At 43.4% G+C, this 22,471-nt stretch overlaps 1 protein-coding gene across 2 annotated transcripts in view; it reads right to left on the bottom strand.

The window, feature by feature from the left end:
• Nucleotides 1–20,765, bottom strand: part of TLL1 (tolloid like 1) — a 193,998-nt gene extending 173,233 nt beyond the window's left edge. For both annotated transcript variants that reach the window (XM_065404705.1, XM_065404706.1), the window contains exon 1: nucleotides 20,609–20,765. In XM_065404705.1, the coding sequence (XP_065260777.1) occupies nucleotides 20,609–20,765 (157 nt within the window). The remainder of the gene's footprint in view (nucleotides 1–20,608) is intronic.
• Between the last annotated feature and the right edge of the window lie 1,706 nt (nucleotides 20,766–22,471).

Below are 22,471 nucleotides of genomic sequence, written 5' to 3'. Positions count from 1 at the left end.
GAACCTATATCTTTCAGCAATTACCAGTGGTTCTGGAGAAAAATGGGACTCCAGGATTTCCACAATGTCACTGTAAGATTTAGTCTCTGGCTTAACAGGGTGTAGTAAGCTGCGTAGCAGGGAGTAGGTCTTAGCCCCTACAACACTTAAGAATATTGGCACTTTCTTCTCTTCTGTAATGTCATTTGCAATAACAAAAAGCTCAAAACGCGCAGTATATACATGCCATTGCACTATAGTTTCCTCAAAAGGTTCCAGTGGCCCTGTAAGTGTAGCCATGATTTTAGTTTCAGTTTGCACAGTCAGTGCAAACAAGCCAGTTCTCACCCCCTTCCAGCAGCAAAAAGGGTTTTTTTTGTACCTTAACTTCTACTTCCATCTGTTGCTGGGGCAGCACAGACATCCCATCCTCGTCACCACATTGTTATATCCTTGGGGGCAACAGTTTTAGGAAGAAATCACTGGAGACACAGAGAGCTGTAAGCCTTGAAAGCAGCCATTTATTGCCACACACTGAACTAACCAAAAGCCAGCCAAAACTGGCTGGGCTATCCCCTAATAATCTAACTCAGTTGCCATAGCAACACAAGATTCTATTACCACAACAACCAAATACACAACAGAGAGAATGGGTTTTTGGGGGGGAGGGGGCAGTGGAAACAGAGTGGAAGGGGACATTGTGGAGCCTCTCCCATTCTGACCCTGTACTCCGCATTTCATCACACTCTCCAATTGCTTCATCTTCCTGCTGGCAACGCACAGCAACTGCCATCTCCTCCTCCCCTAGTGCCATGTTCCACCTTGGCCAGGGGCCAGCAAGGCAAGCAGGGAAAGAGAACTAGAGGGGCTGCCTAACTGTGTGAAAATTGGTGCTGACAGCCCGGGCTATGGCTCCATGTGGAGCCCCACTGCGGGGCGCTGACAGCCCTGGCTGTTGGCTTTGCTTGGAGCCCATAGCCCAGGCTGTCAGCACCTGGCACTGAGGCTCACAGCTGTGAGCTCCGCACGGTTCTAACAGGTGATGTATGTAATGCAGTGTCTGCACAGACACTGCGTCACCCTAACGACATCGACCTAAGTCACCTACGTGCAACGCCTCTCATGGAGGGGGAGTTATAAAGTCATTGTTGTGGGGGACTTACATCTGCGGGAGCATCCCTGTAATGTACACCTGGCCAAGGTCTCCTTCAAGGGATAAAGCATCAGCAGAGACATAAGTCAACCACAGATCTCCTGCCTCCAGTGAAGCACGAGTTCCTTTCTCTTTGCATCTCTAGAATCCACTGGGTCAGGAAAACTTACTCAAGAACTCAGCTGAGCCCCAGATTGCTCCCACTAGAGAGGAAAGTTAGTGGGGAAACTGTGAGAGGAATCTACATTTTCCCGACTCAGTGGGGCACACTTCTCAAGTCTTTTTTGCAATATAGCCAAATTCAACGAATTCAAGTTGACAGTGTCCTTTGTTTGGCTCTGTGGCTTTTCTTTGATGTGCAGCTGAGATTTATTTGCCACTAATGTTTTGTTTCCTCATACATGTTAGGAAAAGAGTGCTAGATAGAGATAATAAAAGGACAGAGAATGGGGGGAAAAAACCCTATGCAGGAGGCATAGGGTGACCAGATCACCCAAGTCAAATATCGGGACGCGGGGGGGGGGGGAGGTGGCGGGGCAAAAAAAACCCAAAAAACCCTTCCTCCACAAGCACTGGAGGGAGGCCCAGGAGACGCAGGGGAAGCGCGGGGCCGGGGTGAGTGAGAGTCTGGCCTGGCCCCAGTGCAGGCAGGACTCAGTCAGGCAGTAGGGAGAGTAGGGGGGCGGCCTGCGGGGCCAGGCAGCGGCTGTTCTCCCCCCCGGGCAGCGGGACTCGGAAGCAGCCGCTGCTGCAGCTCCCACTGCCGCGGGGGGAGGAAGCGGCCGATGGCCAAGCTCGGCGGCTGCGGCTCTGGTGCCCGGGCCCTAGCCCGGGCCTGCTGCGGGGACCCAGCAGCGCGCACGCTGCACCCAGCCCCTGGCCAGTTGCGTCTGGGCTGCCTGCCCAGCTGGTGCTATCCCGCAGCGGCCCCGGAGTGGGGGCAGCAGGCCCCAGCCCCCCCGTCCCGCTCGGGTCCCGCAGGGGAACGAACGGGCCTGGGCTGCCGATGCCTCCGCCCCGGGGCCGCCGCGGGATTGCACCAGCTGGGCAGCAGCCCAGACGTGACTGGCCAGGGGCTGGGTGCAGCGTGCGCGCTGCTGGGTCCCCACAGCAGGCCCGGGCTCAGAGGGTTCGGGGGCGCCAGAGCCGCAGCCGCCGAGCTTGGCCATCGGCCGCTTCCTCCCCCCGCGGCAGTGGGAGCTGCAGCAGCGGCTGCTCCCAAGTCCCGCTGCCCAGGGGGGAGAACAGCCGCCGCCTGGCCCCGCGGGCCACCCCCCTACTCTCCCTACCGCCCGACTGAGTCCTGCCTGCACTGGGGCCAGGCCGGACTCTCACTCACCCCGGCCCCGCGCTTCCCCTGCATCTCCCGGGTCTCCCTCCAGCGCTTGTGGAGGGAGGAGGAATGGTGAGCCTGGGGAAGAGGCGGGGATTCGGGGAGGGAGCCAATGGGGGGAGGAGGGGGCGGAGTTGGGGCGGGAGGGGGCGAGCACTTCCGGGCTCCGGAGCATTTCCTTGTTTGTCCAGTGTCCCGACCGCACATCGGTCGGGACGCGGGACAAACAAGGAAATATCGGGACAGTCCCGATAAAATCGGGACGTCTGGTCACCCTAAGGAGGCAATGGGGAAAAAAAAGAAGTATATGGCATCAATACGTCCTAATATTGTGCCTCTTATTTACCTGTTTCACAACACTACATTACAGTGCATACAATTTTTACCACACATTTTTTATAATCTATAATATAACTACAATTAATACATCAGTATACATACTAGTTATTATAATAAAACAATCAAAACAGCAATTTAATTATCTATTTTAAAGCAAAGATTTTTTTTTAATGTATTCAGTGTATCTGTCATGTTTTATAAAACATTCCATGCTATTTTTCATAGCACCTGACTAGAGCAATGTCTCCAATATAAAAACACAGTTCCTTGCAGGTAGGGGAAAATGTACAGTGAGACTTAAAACAAGAACTACTTTTACTCCAGAGGAAATAAGTGGTGGATTTGTATTAATTGCAAATTACACCCTCTCACTACTCCCTGAACCCCTCCCACAAAAACACATACAAGTATGTATAAGGAGACATATGAGGCCTCACAGCCCTGCAGTGTGAAGGAGGAAGTTGCCTTTCCCACTGCAGGCTGAGTCCTGCTCTCCCAGAAAGTGAAGCCTGCATTCAGTATCCTCCAGACCCATGGGGAGCTGCAGGATTTGTCCCAAAGCACTGTATGGAGCACAACTGTCAGAATGCAGCTAAAAAGGAGTAATTTAGCAAACGTGCCAGCCAAGCAGGAAAGTGTTCCCTTTCTTCTGCCATTCATTGACATCTACGAGGAAACTGAGACAGGAAGTCAGACTTCCAGATAATAGCAGTGTTCTTAGTGATGTACCTTGGCTCTGATTTAGAACAGTTCCTCTATGCTGAACCTCACTCCAATGACTCCTTTTTATTCCACTCCCTGTGGTGAAAGGGTAAGTGTGCTATGCTAATAGTGACACAAGTATTTTAAATCAATTTGCATCTGTGTTCTGTATAAAAGCTCTCCAGCAAAATAACTAATACTACTATCCGCTCTTCCTTACTCAGACAAGCAATTTTCATTTTAATTAATTGTTTCATATACACCAGTAATGGGGATTAATTAAAATGAATGTAATGGCAAAATCTCCAGTAGATCAGGCCCTTAGTCGTGGATAATAAAATATTCTAGTCTGAGGTGAGATTTTCCTTCTGCAATGTTAATTAATGTATTTCACAAATTCACAAATCACAGGAAAACTGGTTTCAAAGGAGATCAGAGAAGAATTTGGATCTGACAAGAAGCAGCACTGTGGGTCACATTCACCCAGGTATAACTATTGATTTTCAGTAAAGTTATATGAAGAGTGAATTTTGCTCTGTAGTTAAGGCAGCCAATCAGCGGGTCAGATTCTCCAGGGTCAAATTCTGCTTCCATTAAAATCAATGACAAAGTTTTCATTAACTTAATTGGGAGCAGGACAGAGCCCCAATGGGATTGCACTGGTGTAACAGAGAGGAGAATTTGGTGCACTGTCTTGAGCGCCTGCAGTGGGCAGCAGCATATAGACAAGCAGACACACATTTAGTTGATTATGTTAACATTTTTAAGTGAATTTAAAAGGTGATGAAATCATTTCAATTTTGTAAGGAGTTCACTATTTTACTACAAATAAGGATACAATTCACCTCTCCGATGGGATAACTGTACTGCAGACAAATCTCCACTGTACGGTCTGCACCAGAACCAAACTCAGGTAATCTCATGCCATAGGCACACAATGGTATGGGGTTTCCCATGGCCATGCCTCTATGCTGTGGCCACATCCCCCACTAAAGGCTTGTCTACACTTACAACAGTGCTGCTGCGGCACAGCTGCACTAGTGAAGCTGCACTGCTGTAGTGCTTAGTGAAGACGCTACCTACTCCAGCAGGAGAGCTTCTCACATTGGTGTAGGTTCTCCACCTCCCCAAGAGTCAGTGGCTATGTCAACGGGATAAGCCTTCCCACCAACATAGCACTGTCTACATTGGGAGAGTAGTTTGGTATCATACGATTTTTCACACCCCTGAGCAACTAAGGCTAGGTCTACACTACAGCGGGGGGTCGACCTAAGATACGCAACTTCAGCTACGTGAATAGCGTAGCTGAAGTGGCGTATTTTAGGTCGACTTACCTGGCTGTGAGGACGGCGGCAAGTCGACCGCTGCCGCGCCGCCGTCGACTCCGCTACCGCCTCTTGCTGCGGTGGATTTCCGGAGTCGACAGTAGAGCCATCAGGGATCGATTTTATCGCGTCTTCACTAGACGCGGTAAGTCGATCCCCGATAGACCGATTGCTACCTGCCAGATCGGCGGGTAGTGAAGACAAGCCCTTAGTTATACTGACAGTAGTATAGACCAAGCCTAAGAGTGGTGGTGGAAGGGCGCCTCCTCCTCTCCCATAGAGGCATTGGCAGTGGTAAGGAGCCTCCTTCTCCTCCCAGGAATGGCAGGTAGGGCCCCTTCCTCTCAGGAATGGAAGCGGACTAAGCAGGAGATCCTCCAGTACTGGTCCTCCAGTATTAACCCCATGCGCTGGGGTGGATGCACCAGTCCCACATCACTTCTTGGTTCAAGCTCTCAGAGCTGATATTTCAGGTTGTCTGCAAACTCAGGCAAATGATACTTCACTGGTTAAATTCAGGTTACGTTTGCACCATGAGGGCTAGGAACTTACACTTTTTTAAAAAAAAGCTAAGATTCTGATGTAATCATATGAGCCTAGGAGCCATGACACTAGGTGTGGACCTATAGTGATATTCCTTAGCACAGCCCTGGGATGCATGCATTCTGTATGTGGACCTCCCAGTGATATCCATGGAATGAGTGGAAAATATGCAGTACTAAGCCATACTAAAGACATAACATCCACAAGGTTCATTGGAAAGGACGTTTGATATATTTTTATTTAATGAAGTGCCATGCTATAAAGAACCACAGTAGAAACACTGAAATTCCTATCTTTATTTTAATTTTGTTTCATCAAAATTACAACCTTAACTTACTAAGTGAACAGAAAATGACTCAATCTCCACTTAAAATGGAAAGTGAAACTTCTCATTTTTAATAACTCGGAGCAAATATCATTAGCAAAAAATAAAACAACCCCCCACACAGCACCATTCTAACTTTGCACATCAGCCTGGTTTAACAAAGAAATTTGCATATCAAAGATATTGTCTGTTTCATATGTCCAGTTTGTAAAAGTACATAGCCAGTTCCCAACATAGAGTCCTTCCCTGTCAAACAGGCAGGAGGAAACAGATTTTGAAGGTGGCACAAGGGGATGCTGCCCTGTGCTCTTCCCTGCCCCCTCGGGGAGCTAACAGCACCACACTGGAGCACAGACAGCAGGAACAAGACAGTGCCTCTCTGACATCCAGGACAGGAGTGACTGGCAAAATGACTAAAAGAAATTAGAAAATATTAGTACATACGAGTGGGAGAAAGTTGTTTTGTTTCTTTAATATTTGCATGTGGCATCTTAAATCTTGTGTCGATTTTTGCTGATTTCTACAGTAACAACTTCTTCCTCTCATTTTTAGAAGATAAGGGAGCAGTTCTCTGCCAGTGTAAACTGGCAGAGCTCCATTGAAATCAATGAAGATGTGCAATGGTGCGCCAGCTGAGAATGTGGCTTAGAGATGTTTCTTTCTACATACAGCAATTGCTTTTTCTCTAACAACAGTTTCACATATAACTCAATGTTTTGTGTGGGGTTTTTTTTGTTTTCCCTCATGGCCTTTAAACTCAGTCTTTTCATGTTCAGGAAAGACGCAAGAAAGGTTTACATTTATAAGCAAGTCTTTCCAAATAATTCAGGAAACCTTTGGAGTTCCTGTGCATACCCAGGTCCAGTAGGAGTATCTGAAAAGTCAGCATAAACACCTATCTATGACTGAGAGTTTTGTATCATGCCCCAAAAGTAATCTAATGGGGATTTTTAATTTATATATGGAAAAAACAAGGAAAAGAAGATCCTAATCAAATTTAATTCATCCAAGCTAAGAATTCATCATTATTTTCAATGGGCCCCACGCACAGATGACTGAAATCATTTTAAAACAGTTTGCATTTTTCTCTAACACAGAGTTATCTCTCTCCTGTAATCCACATATGTGGCATCTCAGGATTTGAGCTCCCCTCCATAACTGCAGAGGTTCCAATATCATAGGCCAGGTTTCCATACTTTTATAGATTCCAAGGTCAGAACAGACCACTGTGGCGATCTAATCTGACCTCCTGTATGCCACAGGCCATAGAACTTTCCCAAAATAGCTCCTAGAGCATATATTTTTTAAAGTCAAGATTGGATGTTTTGCTAAATGTCAGTGATGGAGAATCTACCATGAGCCTTGGTAAGTTGTTCCTATGGTTAATACACTCACTGTTAAAAATGTACTCATTTCCTGTCTTAATTTGTCTAGCTTCAAGAGCCAGCTGTTAGAACATGTTATACCTTTTTTCTGCCTAATTGAAGAGCCTGTTATTCAATATATGTTCCCCATGTAGGTACTTATAGACTAATCAAGTCACGCCTTAATTTTCTCTTTGTTCACAAAATAGATTGAACTCCTTTAGTCTATCACTATAAGACATGTTTTCCAATCCTTTAATCATTCGCATGGCTCTTGTCTGAACCCTCTCCAATTTATCAACATCTTTCTTGAATTGTGGACACCACAAATGGACACAGTATTCCAGCAGTGGTCACGCCAGTGCCAAATAGAGAGGTGAAATAACCTCTCTACTTCCCCTTGCAATTCCCTGTTTCTGCATCCAATGACTGCATGTGCCCTCTCATGTTTAGCTGATTTTCCACCATATTCCCCAAAAATCTTTTTCAGAGTAACTGCTTCCCAGAAAAGAGTCCCTTATCTTGTAAGTATGTTCCTAGATGTTCCATTTATAATTAGCCATATTAAAATGAATATTTTTTGCATGCACCAAGTGATCCAGATCTCTGTCCTCTTCATTATTTACCACTCCCCCATCATCTACACATTGTATCAGTGATGATTTCATGTTTTCTTCCAGGTCATTAATTAAAATGATAAATAGTGGATGGCAAAGAACCAATGCCCGCAGGACTGCCTTGAAACACACCCATTCTATGCTGATTACCATTTACAATTTCATTTGAGACCTATCAGTTAGCCAGTTTTTAATCCATTTAATGTGTGCCATGTCAATTTTATATGTTTCTAAGTTTTTAATCAAAATGTTTGAAGTAATGGGTTATGTGACTGTGGTTCAAGCACTATATATGATTTGACTGTAAGTAATATTCAATTCATCTATTACCAACATTATGGAGTAAAATGTTCAAAATGGTCTCCACTCAGTCTCTGATTCTGCACTTACAATTTTGTGTGTAAAAATGTTGCACCCCCAGAAGCCTGCACTCACACAAAACTATAAGCACAGGTTTATAGGCCTATTTTTTAAAAAAATTAGCCCACAAAATAAAAACATAGTATATTAGGGTACCCATAAGTGCTAGGAAGCAGAGCCCACTGCTTCTTCCATGCAGGGTAAATCCTCACCCCACAAGAACAATGTAATAAAATTCCATTAGGAGATTAAGAGAATTTCCTTTACCCAGGCCTCCTCCCGTTAAGCCATTTTCATGTATGATGTATAATTCTTTCCTAATAAGGATCATGGGATATAATTATAGCTAACAAAGCACTTGTAAGAAAACATAACAGGAAGAAAAGCTGAAGTTTAAGAATCCTAAAACAGACTATCTGACTAAAAATGGGATTTTGAAGTGGTGGACTATCACATATGAATTACATTCTTCGTATTCTTCTCCATCCTATCATTTTGTTAGCTTTTTTTTTACCATAACTGCACAGTGCGCATATGTCGTCATAGAGCTGTCTACAATGATGCCCAAGTCCCTTTCCTGAGATGATACAGCTAATTTAGAACTCTAAGACACTTGAGTAGTTTAATTGTCCCCTCTAATATGCATTACTTTATTTTTATCAACAATAAACTCCATTTGCAATCATGTTGTCCATTCACACTCTGAAGCTCCTCACAGCCCCCTATCGTCCTGACCAACCTAAATAACTTGGTGTCACCTGCAGATTTTATTACCTCACTCATACGCCTCTCCCCAGATCATTAATAAATTGCTACTAAACCACATGGGATGTAGTAAAGAATCTTGAGGCACCTGACCGTTAACTTTTTGCTTGATGAAAATTGTCCATTTTAAGCCTACACTTCATTTTCTATCTCTTAGCCAGTTTTTGATTCACGACAACACTTTGCCTCTCACCCATGGCTATTTAGCTTCATTAGTAGTCCCTTGTCCGGGACCTTGTCAAAGGCTTTTTGGAAGTCTAAATAAATCATGTCACGAGTTCTCCTTTATCCACTATTTTACTGACATGTTCAAAGAATTCTAAGAGACTAGCAAGGCACAATTTTCCTTTACAGAAACCATGCTGGTTAGACCCTATCATAACATGATCTCGCGTGTGTTTTGTCACTCTACTTTTAATTACTATTTCAACCAATTGGCAGGTATTATTAGTCCATAAATTCTCCAGATCATCCCTTTTTAAAATAAGGTACAACATTTACTATCCTCCGCTTACCAGAAAGGTGGCTAGGCAGGGTGTGTTTGGGGTATTTGAGGGCTAGCAAGATTCTGATATGGTTTGTAATGTGTTTTTGCTGCTTGATGATAGTGCCAGGGGATGGCCTTTTGGTTTTGTAAAGATTATTACACTGTATTTTTAAATTATGGCAAAGGCATCTGGAAACTGGGATAGGCCTTCTTTTATGTGACTTTATTTAAATTACAGTAAATATATAAGACTACATTTGTTTGGAATGTAGGTTTGTGAAGAGTGACCCAAGGTGCTTACCTAGGACCAGATTTCAGTAGAACTCTTTGTGGAGTAAGATACTAATCAGCATGACTACAGATATCAGAATCTGGCCCTCAGAAGTCATGGTAGCAGTAGTTAGGGTGACCAGACAGCAAATGTGAAAAATCGGGACGGGGGTGGGGGGTAATAGGAGCCTATATAAGAAAAAGACCAAAAAATCGGGACTGTCCCTATAAAATCGAGACATCTGGTCACCCTAGCAGTAGTAGTTGTTTTCTTAGTCTTTATTCAGGCAAAAGCATTTATCTATGATGGTTTTCACACCACACTCATTATCATAGCGTATGAGTTATAACTAAATAAAGACTCCAGGATTTGGTCCACTATGGATTTGTCTTGATATCTGTGTGTTTTAGAAAAAGAATAAAATCTTCCTGAGGACAGTAAGGTATATAACACTTAGACACTGGTACCAAAAAGTATAAAAATCACAGAAAGAAATACTAAGTGTCTGTAATAGGATAGCAACACTGAAACACTTCACTCTCTCAGCGGGTATTGATCCTTTGGAGAAAGGGTTATGGGGATTCTCCAGTCAATAAAAGTCAAAAATCCTAAAATATCCATTTGTGCTCCAGTATCCTGCACTTTGACTAGGAACATACATAATAGTTATGTTAATTATAGAAATATTCATCAAAAAATTAATTACTGGTTTAATCAACTCGGCCAGTAGTGGATAAAAATCCTCCTAAAATAAAAATGAACCAAAGAATAAAATTAAAGTATCAACTTTGAGAAAGAAACAAATTCTATTTGATGGGTGCCTGTGAAAATGTATGCAAATTTGTTATAAATGCAATAAGGGAATTTTACCAGATGGCGAAATTGGGCAGTTGATCATCATCATGTTCTCACACCCACTGAGTTGTTCTAAAACTACTTTTTATGAAACCAAATATAATTGGCTTGTGTTAGTAAACTGCTGAAACAAACCTTGATATTATGTAAGGACCATCTGAAATTCCTTTCAAAGCTTATTTGAGGACATCATATGGGAATATGCAGAAGCTATGCAACTTGGACATTATTCTTGGCATTATTGAACCTTATTCAAAATTGTGCTTCTTTCTTCTATTAATTCATTTGCAATGGACAGTGAGGAATTCCTGCAGGTTCAGACTGACACAAAATTCCCCTTAATTTTACTGTAGTACTTGGTCTATATAATTATTCACTTTTGAGCATCCAAAAATTAGACATCTTAAAAATATACTCTTAGTGATCTCATGTCATTAACAAATTCATGTTTTTGTTTGATCATAGTTAAAAGATGTTATAAGAATGTATTACTTTTAACATTGGCAAGGTGGTCCATTTGTGTTATTCCTTAAGTATATTATTCTAATTCACTGTCCATGCCTCACCCTCTCTTCCATAATCTGGTATTTTAAACTACAAGGTAAGGCCCCACTCCTGTAAAGAGAACTACCAAAGTGGAGACCCATTAGTTCCATCTGGGTGCAGGGATCCATCTGTGCCATATCAGGGCCTAAATGTACATTAAACCCACAAAGGACAGCAGCATTTTAAAGCCTCAGATTTTTGCTCTCAATTGCAATGAAAATTTATTTTTAAATTAACATGTTATTGCTTAATGTTGACATTCTTGAGGACTCCTTGCTGATTAGACAACACATTCAGTGCTTATTATTCCTCACTACATTTTTAAAAGCACAGAAATTGTCAATAACATGTCAGAATAGTGACCAAAGGAATCTCTGAACCCTGAGGAGATGTGAAAATACAGATATTCTGTCACATCTTAGGACAGACAGTTATAATCATGGTGTACCAGAGGTAAAACTTTTTTCCCGGGGTGTCTTTTTCTTTCAGTCTGATTTATATCTATTTTTAAATTAACCCCCCACCCCCAAATATACATGTTTCTTAGGCAATTGCTTTTTAAAATCTGTAGATCTGTTTCAAGCAGCACATGAATTGTAGGTAGGTAAGAGCATTTATATATTTACATGATTTGGAAAACATCTAAAAAACAGAATATTGAAATCTTTATGAAATAAAATTGTTTTGTAACATAATTTATAGTCATTGATGCTAATACAAACATTTCAAAATCAATTATGTATTCAATTATTGGTCCTGCTGTTAAAAGATTTCATCTTAACAACGTAGTCTGCAGAGTGGCTGGTTAAAAAACAACAACACACACTGTGCATCCCTTAGGCATCATTTTTCACATACCTCAAGAAAAGAAGATTCTAGGAGCTATTTTAGAGCAAAATTGATTTCTGGCTCTTTTAATCCTGACAATCTGTGTTTTTAAATATTGAAGGGAAAAACCCACAAGCCTGCATTTTGGTGTCTCTTTGAGAGCTTGTGGTTAAATGTTCACTCTCTTGCACGTATGTCAAAGATCAGATCCAGGCATTCACATTGTTTAAATCTGCAAACTCCTACCCATGCACATAGGATGATTTGTATGAGTAAGCATGGTAAATGTAGGAAAAATCATAATCAAACTGTTCTCCGTGGAACACTGGTGGTCCACAGAGCACCGGATGGTGGCCCTGAGTGCCTCCAAAAGTTGGCTGGTCACATACTGCTGTCTCCTCCTCCTTGTTTCCAAATGTTTTTACAGTTGCCCACTCTCTTCATTGAAAGAAAGGTTGGCAGGACTATAAAAGCAGGTTGGCGGGATTATAAAAGCAGGTGAAACAAAGATGAAGAGCCAGCCTAGCTGCCTGTACTAGGAGGAGACAATGTTACATAAGAGATGGTAGGAAACAGGAGCAACCTCTGGGAAGTAGAGCTGCTAGCCACAAGCAAGAAAGGAAAATCCCGGGAGCAGGGTGGAAGGGAATGGAATATTTTGACAGTTTGTCAAGGGGAGCAAGGGGAGAAAAGGACAAGGTGGTTGAGCAGTATGAACTGAGAGAAAGCAACAAAGGGAAAGGAAGCCTGTGCAGAGGGAAAGGAAGAGCAGGCAATAGTGAAGTTTGTAGAGGAAAACATTGAGAGAGGAAGGGACAGAACAGATCAGATGGAAGGTGGAGATGAAATGAAGAGCTAAATTGACACGATTAACTTTCTTCACAAAGAGAGCTAAAAATACCAAAATACTTTCCTAGTGTTACTTTTCTATGTAAGCAGTTGCTATAGCTGCAAAAGAGTTGTAATGCTAATGTAAACGGAGGTTGTCTGTGATCAAGAATGGAAGGGGAGGAAATCTGTACAATTCTGAATAGGAGGAGGAGAACTATACAGTTGTATATGGGAGGAGACAGGCCCGTAAGACACACTGTCAAATGCGGTCCATACTATGAAAAAAATTGAGAACCCGTGGCTTAGATTTTTTTTTCTTTTTGAATTTGGTAAGGGCAGCTAGATCCTTAAGACTCAAGCACACAGGAAACAATTCTGCTCTTGAATACTCCTAGAACCTTCTCCCCACCCTTGACAGGTTTAAAACAATGTCTGCTACAGTGTCCCTTCCGTGAAGTGCAATTTCACTATAACCTTGCACAAATTATTATAAACTTTATTTTTCATTAGTTTATAACTAATGATATGACATCACTTATTTCAAAGGAATCACTCTTGATTTACAGTGGCGTAAGCACATTCAGAATCAAGCCCCTGTGGAAAGTGATCTGAATGTGAAACTAAGGCCTAGTCTACACTACAGTTAGGTTGACATAAAGCAGCTTATGTTGACCTAATTATGTCAGTGTCTACACTACAGCCTTGTCCCATCAATGTAAGCGCCCCTACTATATTGACTTAGGCTATGGCTACACTGGCGCTTTACACCGTTGCAACTTTTTCACACCCCTGAGCGAGAAAACACCCTCCTGAGCGTAGCAAGTTACAGCGCTGTAAAGTGCCAGTGTAAACAGTGCCCCAGCACTGGGAGCTGTGCTCCCAGCGCTGTAAGCTAATCCCCTCGTGGAGGTGGAGTGTGGTAGCTGGCACGCGACCACACTCGCACTTCAAAGCGCTGCTGCGGGAGCGCTCCCGCAGCAGCGCTTTGAAGTTTCTAGTATAGCCACGGCCATAGTAACTCCACTTTCATGACAGACGTAGGGCTTATGTTGATGTAGTTAGGGCGAGGCAATGTGTGTGTAAACACTGTGTTACTTACATCCCCAGTTAGCTCTCTTGTCAGTTTCAGGGCTCCAGCAGAGCCGTGAAATTGACAAGAAAGCTGGGCAGCTAGAGCCCAGCTGCCCTCCACTCCCCTGGAGAGCTGGGCCCCTGGACCCAGCTCCTGGCTGGGAGCCAGGGCGAGAAGCCTGGGTGGTTATACCCCGCTCCCAGCTGGGAGCCAGCGCGAGAAGCCCAGGCAGCTGGACCCTGCTCTTGTTAAGGAACAGGGAGGCAAGAAGCCCTGGGTGGCTTCTTCCCTGCCCCCACGCCCACCAGGCTGGGAATGTTGGCTGTTTTGTCAATTTCATGGCTCCAGCATGAAATTGACAAGACTGCCCAGCTCCTGGTGGGAAGCAGGCGAGGGGGAAGGGGGGACCCAAGACTCCTCAATGGCTGGATCCCATTCCCTGCGGGGAACAGGGAGGCAAGAAGCCCCAGGTGGTTTCCTCCACTCCTGGCAGGGAACAGGGAGCCAGGAAGCTTATGGGGCAGCTGGGCTCCCAGTAGGGAGCTGCCAGCGGAGCTGAGAGACCAGGCTCTCAGATCCCCCCACTGCCCCTCTTAGGTTGGTGGAAGCACTCCTTGTGAGGATGCACACCACTAAACCAAGGAGGGTAGAGTGGACTGCAGTGGCTGTTAATTGACCTAATATAGGTCGATTTAAGTTTTTAGTGTAGACACGCCCTAAGTCTTCGGCATGATACAGCGGACACATAGCTGAAATGTAAAACCCTTTTTTCAACCTAGCTTTCCCAAAATATTACTACCAACAAAATCCTATTAACTAAGGGATGGGGAGGGGAGGGCAGGGGAGAGAGATTGAGAGGAGACCTTTATGTTCACACATATATGTAAATTGCTGGGATTCCACAGCAATGGGCATGGTATAATAGAAAGAAAGAATGCTGAACTGCAGGAACAAATCTGATTTAAAATTAAGTTTGTTAATCAATCAAAGTGAGTCCAAATCAAAGCTGAGAAGCTATGCAAGGGAGCTTACTACTGTTCTGCTTCCTATGTTGTATCTGTCCTATGGAAAAATAAAGGACTTCAGACTAATTCTGTCCATCTGGCATATATTATGAGCATTACATTCTCTAAATAAAGTGTTTAAATAGTGCACAGGACTGCTCTCATCATTTACAACAACACTTAAGTATATAGAGAAAGAGCTTCACCGTATAAATTACACAACAGATTCAAACGTGTAATAAGTTACTTTAAAAGACTTCCCAGTTACCCAAGAGCATATTAGAGCGTTTGCAGTACATGAAAAACAAAGATGTGTATGCCAGAATACAAGGCACAGCCCAACAACAGTCTTCCAGCCGCATATGTTTCATAATCTCAAAAAACAACTTTTGCAAAAGGTGTTATGACATCAATAGACAAGAGATAGATTGCGGAGTTACAGATGACATGTTATAATAATAATCCTATTATTTTGTGTTTTTCATGCTTCTCATGTTCCAAGCACTTTCCAAAAACACTATATAATCAAGCTTCACAACCCAGTGAGGTAAGCAGTATTATCATCCCCATTTTCCAGATTTTTAAAAAAATGGAAGCAAAGAAATCAAGTGACTTGTTTAAGACCTTAAAGGAGTCAGCACTGGAAATAGTAAGCAGGATTCTTGATTCTCATGCTCAGATCACTAGACCACCACCCCCCATCCCCACCTGCTCTACACACACTATTTTTAACCAGCCACTCTCAACCTCATTAACTCCCCAAAACTACCCATCTGTAAAGATGATTATTGTTATTATTCTTTGAAGATAATTATTCCTTGCTATTTTTATTAGCAAAACAAAAGAAAATACCTTCTTGGGTGCCCAAAATCAAAGCAAGTTATACATGCACTGACTGTGTGTCTCAGCACATATCTGCAGATTTTATCTGGTGTGTTTATTATAAGCTTGGTTTTGGCTGCTTTATAAATATGCTGCTGCTGTACTAATCAGACAAAAGAAAACAACAACAAACAGGACTCCTGAGAAAAACTTCTAAATAACTGTCCAGATGTGACAAGGTGGACAGTACCCCTTTATTGCTGACTACTGGACTTTGTTTCTGGAGTAACATCCCATTTATACAAAGCTTCTTCTTATAAGTTGTACATTCCTAGATTCTTCATAGCACCTTCACAGGGTTACTTCTGCTATTGTAATGAAGACTGTCTCAGTATTTCAACTTTCAGCTAACTAGATCTGGAAGTTGAACTCAAAATGCCCTATTGAAGTTTACCGTGTTAAGCACTGAGGGCAATATGTTCCTCTTCTGGGGAGAAACAAGGAAATATGTGAGGCATCAGAAGCACAGAAACTGTGCTACATCACATCCCACTGTTTCAGCATGCCAGGGTGCTTGTCAGAAGGGGAAGTGACATGAATCAAAATTCATGCATAGGCTATAGGTCAGTAGGGAAACACACTAGAAACCACACAGATCACAAGCTTAACATGGCCTTCTTACAGTGCCATGTTCCACTCATAGCCCAGCACTGTCAGCATCCCTTTTTCTCAGACCCTTCTGCCATTGATTCCACTTATGGTAGGGTTCTCAGGATGCTTTGAACAAAATAATGCTATGCTTTCTTTGCACATAATATCTGAAGTTTGGGCTGTAAATGCACACGAGCTAATAGTCACCAACAAGACTTTTCCCTACCAACCCAGGCCCTGTCCACATGTCTGCAGAACTTGTCATGTGTGTATTTCTGCTTTCATTAAGTTGGAGTGATGTGTCATAATGCAGAGGTACTTTCTGTGCGGAGTATTTTTCCTGTTTCTATAGCATTTTTCACCACACAAGCCATAGAAGCATCTGAACCTAGCTAGCAGTGTCTTCAGTGCATCCCATTCTTCCTGCTTCCCTGGAAAGAAATCACATCTGCAAGAAGATTCACATTCACACAAGCACCCCAAAACAAAAACCAAAAACCATTGACCTCTCACTAGTGGGTTTGCAGTACATTTATCTATACTCTTCCTTAAGAGTATATGCCCCCCCCCCCCCCCCCGGTGTCTTTGATACTGTAGTAAGAAGAGAACCTACTAAAAGACGGAGGGGGGGGGGGAGAGGAGGATTAACTTCAATGGACCTATGACAATTTACGCCAGCTAAGGATCTGCCTCATGGTGTGCATTGGATCAGGAAATTATGGACATTTTCCTATATAGTCTTATGAAAACACAGTGAGCAGCTAGTCATAAAATGACAGCACAATGATAGCGGCTGACTGGGAGAAAAGCAGAACGGAAATGCCCACTTTTATTTTTTAAATCGAACATGCAGTTAAGGAAGCCTTAGTTGTGTTTGGTCAGAAAACATAAGTTTTATGTGACAAGTTAAGCCCTTGTAATCAGCACGTCTTCCAGCTGAAAGGCTATTATAAAGTGTTCTTATTTATTTCATGTTCCTCTTCTCCTCCCTTTGCTCTTGTTTTACAAAAGGAACTCCCAAATATTGAATTCATCCTCCACATTCTCACAAATTACAACAGGTAATGTTACTCTGCTAGCTCTCCTAAATCTGCTGTTTAATTCCTGAATATTTGGAGTATGTTACTATGTAACATGTTAGTTGTTTTATGGTGTTTCTTCATGTAGAAGAAGTGAGCTGAAATCCATATAAGTATGGGACATAATTGTCCTCATCATAAACATTTATAGAAAATAATTGTGTACTCTTAGTTATAGTCACTGAAGGTCTAGCAAAAAAAGCGAACATCTACCTTAATTATATCAAATATACATACTTAGTTTGCAATGAATACATTTCCTGGATGAGGTTATTTTATTTTGTCCTGTTGCTTTACCCATGGCACATCCACACAAACCTGGATGTACTTCCATGCTCAAAGCCTGATTTTGGCACCCTTCCTTACATTGGGTGGAACTTTACTATTGAAGTAGTCCGACTGACTTCAATAGAGTTACCACTCAACAGGAATAAGGGAGTAGAATCAGACCAAGAGAGAATAAAAGTTTAGGATATAATCCTAAAAGGTGCTGAGCATCCATAATTCCTATTAACTTCAGTGGATACTCAGCAATGGGTAATCAGACTATTCTAGTATTTAGGGAAGCTCAAACGTAAAAAATTTTCAGTGAAACTTTTTCAGGGGTATCAGTCTCATTTTCATACATGGAGAATTACTCATGTATACACAATGATTGGAAAAGAACCCTCAAATAGAGGGTACAAATCCAATATACAATGGTATGTATGTTGCATTTGGGTTTTCACAGTTACTATACATTCAAAAACTAAAGAGGATATTGAATGTGTAGAGAAATATGGAGGTGATTCAGTTTAAGATTAATGGGAACTATGCACATGTAAATCTATCATGCATCTATCTTACATGGTTCTCATCACTATTATCTGAGCACTTAAGGGAGAGTAAAATCCGAAGTAAGAGAATGGCTCATTTTTAATCATTATAATGACTGAATATATATTCATGGATGATTTTACATGAAATATTAATTTGGACCCAAATAGTCACCTTCTTCCTGCCTTCTCAAAAGTAAAACAAAATGGATCAAAAAAGAGAGCTGACACATTTAACACATTCCAGCTGTCTTTCAGCTACAACTCCTTTTCTTTCCTACCTATGATACTTATTTAAAACTCACACATGCATAATTTTATAAAATGAAACAAAAAGTACAAAAAAACCTACAAGCATTTCACTTCACTGAGTGTAGATAAAAACATTTCTTACGAAATAAAAAATGAATGAAATCTCACTTAAAACCTGTCCCAGAAAACATCAAAAGAATTCAAATCAATTGTGGTCAAAATGTAGGTAACTGTCTTTTTTTATATAAAGTTTCTTGCATGTTTTTAATGGGAGTAAATTAAGATTTGTTTGTAGCTGATTCTGCTGTTTTTGAACTTGTACATTCCTCAGCTCTAAGCAAAGAATATTAGCAATTCACACCTCAGAAAGGAATAGTTTTGTGATTAGAAAAACACAGTGTCTGCATATTTGGCATATATATTCACCGCATTCTCCTCAAATTCAGCAAACTCACATACACACAGAGAACACAACCTTTGGCTGAACTAGGTTTCAGGATATAGAATAACTAATTAATGCAAAGGAGACAGCTACAAAACCAAAACACTTATTTTACACCAAGGCTGATGTGAATCAACCACCATGACTTTAGAATAGGTGTCCACAACAAATTTTGCAAGTAACAAGGTACACTCTTTCATTTAAGTAACTTGTGAGCTTGCTCCTGGTCCCAATGAAGTCAATGAGAGTTTTGCAATTAACTTTAATGGAAGTAGGATTGGACCCGATATTATTTTACTCAAATCACTTACAGAACCTTACCTATAAACCTAAAACCAATGTCACCCAGTCAGCAAATACTATAGAAAACCAGGTCTTCCCTTTGCAACGGGAAATGACAGAAGTCTAATTGGGAATAAAGAAAGGAGGTTATTTCTCGAGACAGATCAGTACACAGAATGCAGACAGCCCAGATTTCTATTTAGCTGTGGCTACCAACCTGATTACACTGAACCACAACAAATACTAGCCGACTATATAGTGAATACAACCAACGAATGTGGTTTAAATGTAGCAATCCCCCCACCCCCTCCCATTCACTCTCCTCTCCAGCTCTGTCTGTGTAAGCATTGGCATAAATACACATAGGAAAACCAGTCTGAAGAGACCATCCAATGGACCATCAAAGTCAATCCACAAAAAGAGCTGCTCCTTAACTAAAGAGCCCGGCACAATTGTGATGGAAAGCCGGGAGACACTTTCAACTGGTAGCCGAGGATGGGGAAAGAGAGGCCGCCCATTGGAGGTGGCTCTTTAGTGCAAGACCGAGACACTCACACGGGAAGCGTATTGCTTCTAGTAATCGCTCAACGTGAGTGCTAGCCGTTAACAATAGAAGAAAGAGACAATGGGTCAAGAAACAGGTTGAAAGAAAAGAGAGACAGCCAGACAAGCTGCTGAAAGTAGGAGGGGGCCACAGGAACTCTCCTCACGTGGTGTGCGAGCAGCAGCCTGGGGGGGGGGGGGGGGTTTGCTGCTGCTACCCCGGGCGCTCAAGCAGAAGCCAACAAACCTACAGCGCGGTATGTGGGGCCTGATCCTGCCTTTCTGGACGGCCAACATTCCTCCTGACTTCAAAGGGTAGCTTTGATTGTGCAAGGAAGGCAGGGCGAGGCGCACGAGAGCTAATCTCACTGGAATCATCCCCTTTCAATATTTAAAGTGGCCTTGAAACTTCCAAGTTCTTCTCAGCTGTTCCCAAATCAAGTGGCTGCCGATGGGAAGCAGCAACAATATTGCGCTGTAAATAGAAGGGGGGGGGGATGCTGAAGGGGTTGTACTTAGCGATCAGCCCCATGGACCAGTTATTCTGATAGCGCTATAACAAGGAATGAGGTTGTGTCCAGTAGCCTCTCTACAGGTTTCCTTTCTATCCAACCCAAGACTGTAGTGACTGGAAACGTCTCCCGGAGAGCAGGGGAAACGAGCCCAATTCTGGGATTTATTCAAGGCTTTCTAATAAATCATGGCGGGGGGGGGAAGAAGCATCTGCTGAAAAGTGCACTCAAAGCACTTTGTCGTCCAAGCACAGTTGTAAAGTGCAAGGAAAGTGGAAACTCTAAGCCCTGAGAAAGCAGGTCTATAGAAATCCCACCGAGTGACACAGCAAAGCACTTGAGCCCAACTCCACTTGCTGCTGCCGCCCAGACTTCCCCTTGGCCTCGCCTCCCAAAGAGGAGGAAGCAGGTGAGCTCCCAGCTTATACACACATCGGAAAGAAAAAGAGACAAAGTCACCACCTGGGGGAGGAAGTGGGGGGTAACAGTTTTAGCCTTGGAAGTCACTTACCGGCTTTACAAGGATCCTTATAATCTATCGCCTCAGCTTTATCCTCTTCATTGAAATCGTAAGTGTAGTCATAATCAAGGCCAGAGCAGGAGGAGAGCTTCCCCCAGGCAGTCAACCCAGCCAGCCACAACGCCACCCTCCAGCAAAGCATTTTCATCCTCTACCACAGAGGTGGGCAAGGGGGCAGAGAGGAACCAGGACTGAGCTGCTGTCCACGCTGGACCGATACAGGAAGGCAAGGGATGGGGGGGGGGGGGGGAATTCTCTTCTCCACCTAAAGGCTCCGCTGAGATGTTGTGGTCTCTAAGTGTCCCCAGTCATATGGGCATACCATAGAGAAGGAGAATGTTGCTTCCCCTTCTCCACCCCCTCCCCTTGCAGGGGAGAAGTTGCCGGGTAGGTGGGCGCAGGGGGGGGGGGGTGTATTCTGACTAGGGATCTCGCTTGTCAGGGCGTCTTCTCGCCTCTGTCAGCCCCCAGCCAAACTTTCCACCGCTGCTGCCAGGGCTCCGGGGCCAGGGCAAGTAGGATCCTTTCCGCCGGCTGCCTCCTCCCGAGCGCTCCGCTGATCCCGTTGCTGCTGCAGCTGGTGCGGGAAGATGAATCCGGTGTGCACATCGGCAAACTGCCACCGGGAGAAAGAGAAAGAGAAGAGGGGTGCTAACAATAATTTCCACCACAGTGATGGGAAGCAGCAGCAGTGAAGGGAACAGAGAGAGAAAGAGAGAAAAAGTGCAAGGGCGTCCCCCCTCCCCCCTTTGCTCTGTGTCTCTGGTCTCCCCCCCCCCCCCTCCCTCCCAGCTTATAAAAACCTTACAGGCAACTAACAATCGTCAGCATCCTGCTTACTTATTCATACAATCAGGGTCAGGATCCGGGCTGCTTCTGATCTGCTCTCTTGATAGTCTTATGAAAACACATACGCACTCACTGTATACCTCTCTTTCCATATAGCTTTCTCTATAGATAAGCAACGCATGGTATTTTTTTTTAAGAGGGGGGAAATCTTGCGGGAATCAGATAAAACACCACACGGGTCAACTCTCAGCAGCGAAGGAGACTCGGGGGAATCCGTGAGGATGAGATGAGGATGAGAAATCACTGCAATCTTTCCCCCGTCTCTAAAGAAGTGCCTGTGTGTTTCTCCCTCTACTGCGGCCGTGCTGCGTTCGCCCCATGAGCGGGGGTGGGGGGAGTTTAAGCGTCCATAGTTTGTTTAAATACGGGCAGGAGATATAAAAGGTCCATTGATCTCCAAAGTTCAGCCAAGGAGCTGGGGAAGCAGTTCCAAAATGAAAGTAAAAAAATTAAAAATAAAAAGGCAAATACAACGTAAAATTACAGATTGCAACAGGCAACGCTGAGCTCTTGCAGTCCGGCTTTGCTTTTTTCACGTGGATCTGAAGGAGAGTTGTAAAGGTTTATTTTCAAAAGTTCCCGTAGAAGCAGCAAAAGTAGCAGCGCCAGCTCGCTCTCTTCCTCCCTTGCCTTCAATATGTGACTGTATAATTCAGCCTGAGCATTCAGTCACTCGCAATCGGTGAGGGTGAGTTGTTGGTGGGTGGTTGTTGTTGTTTTTAAAGCCAGAGAGAACGGATCAACACCAAAGCCTCCTTTCAGCCGATCAACCTGGAGAAAGAAAACGTGCTGCTGGAATAAAAATAAAGCGATAAAAATACCATGTGTTCATTTAACTCCCTCTCTGAGACAGAGTGATTCCGATCCTGCAGTCACGCCTCAAACTGTAAACTAAGGTGAGATTTTTCCCTAACAAACTCCTCCTCCTTTTACAAATTTCCATGGAAAGGAGGGTGGAGGAGAGGAGAGGAGGGGTAGGTAGCTGGGAGTTTCTGCTGTTCAAAT

Source organism: Emys orbicularis, chromosome 5 (assembly GCF_028017835.1).
Source record: "Emys orbicularis isolate rEmyOrb1 chromosome 5, rEmyOrb1.hap1, whole genome shotgun sequence".
In the NCBI taxonomy this organism is placed as follows: Eukaryota; Metazoa; Chordata; order Testudines; family Emydidae; genus Emys; species Emys orbicularis.
This window is presented reverse-complemented; position numbering and strand designations above follow the sequence as displayed.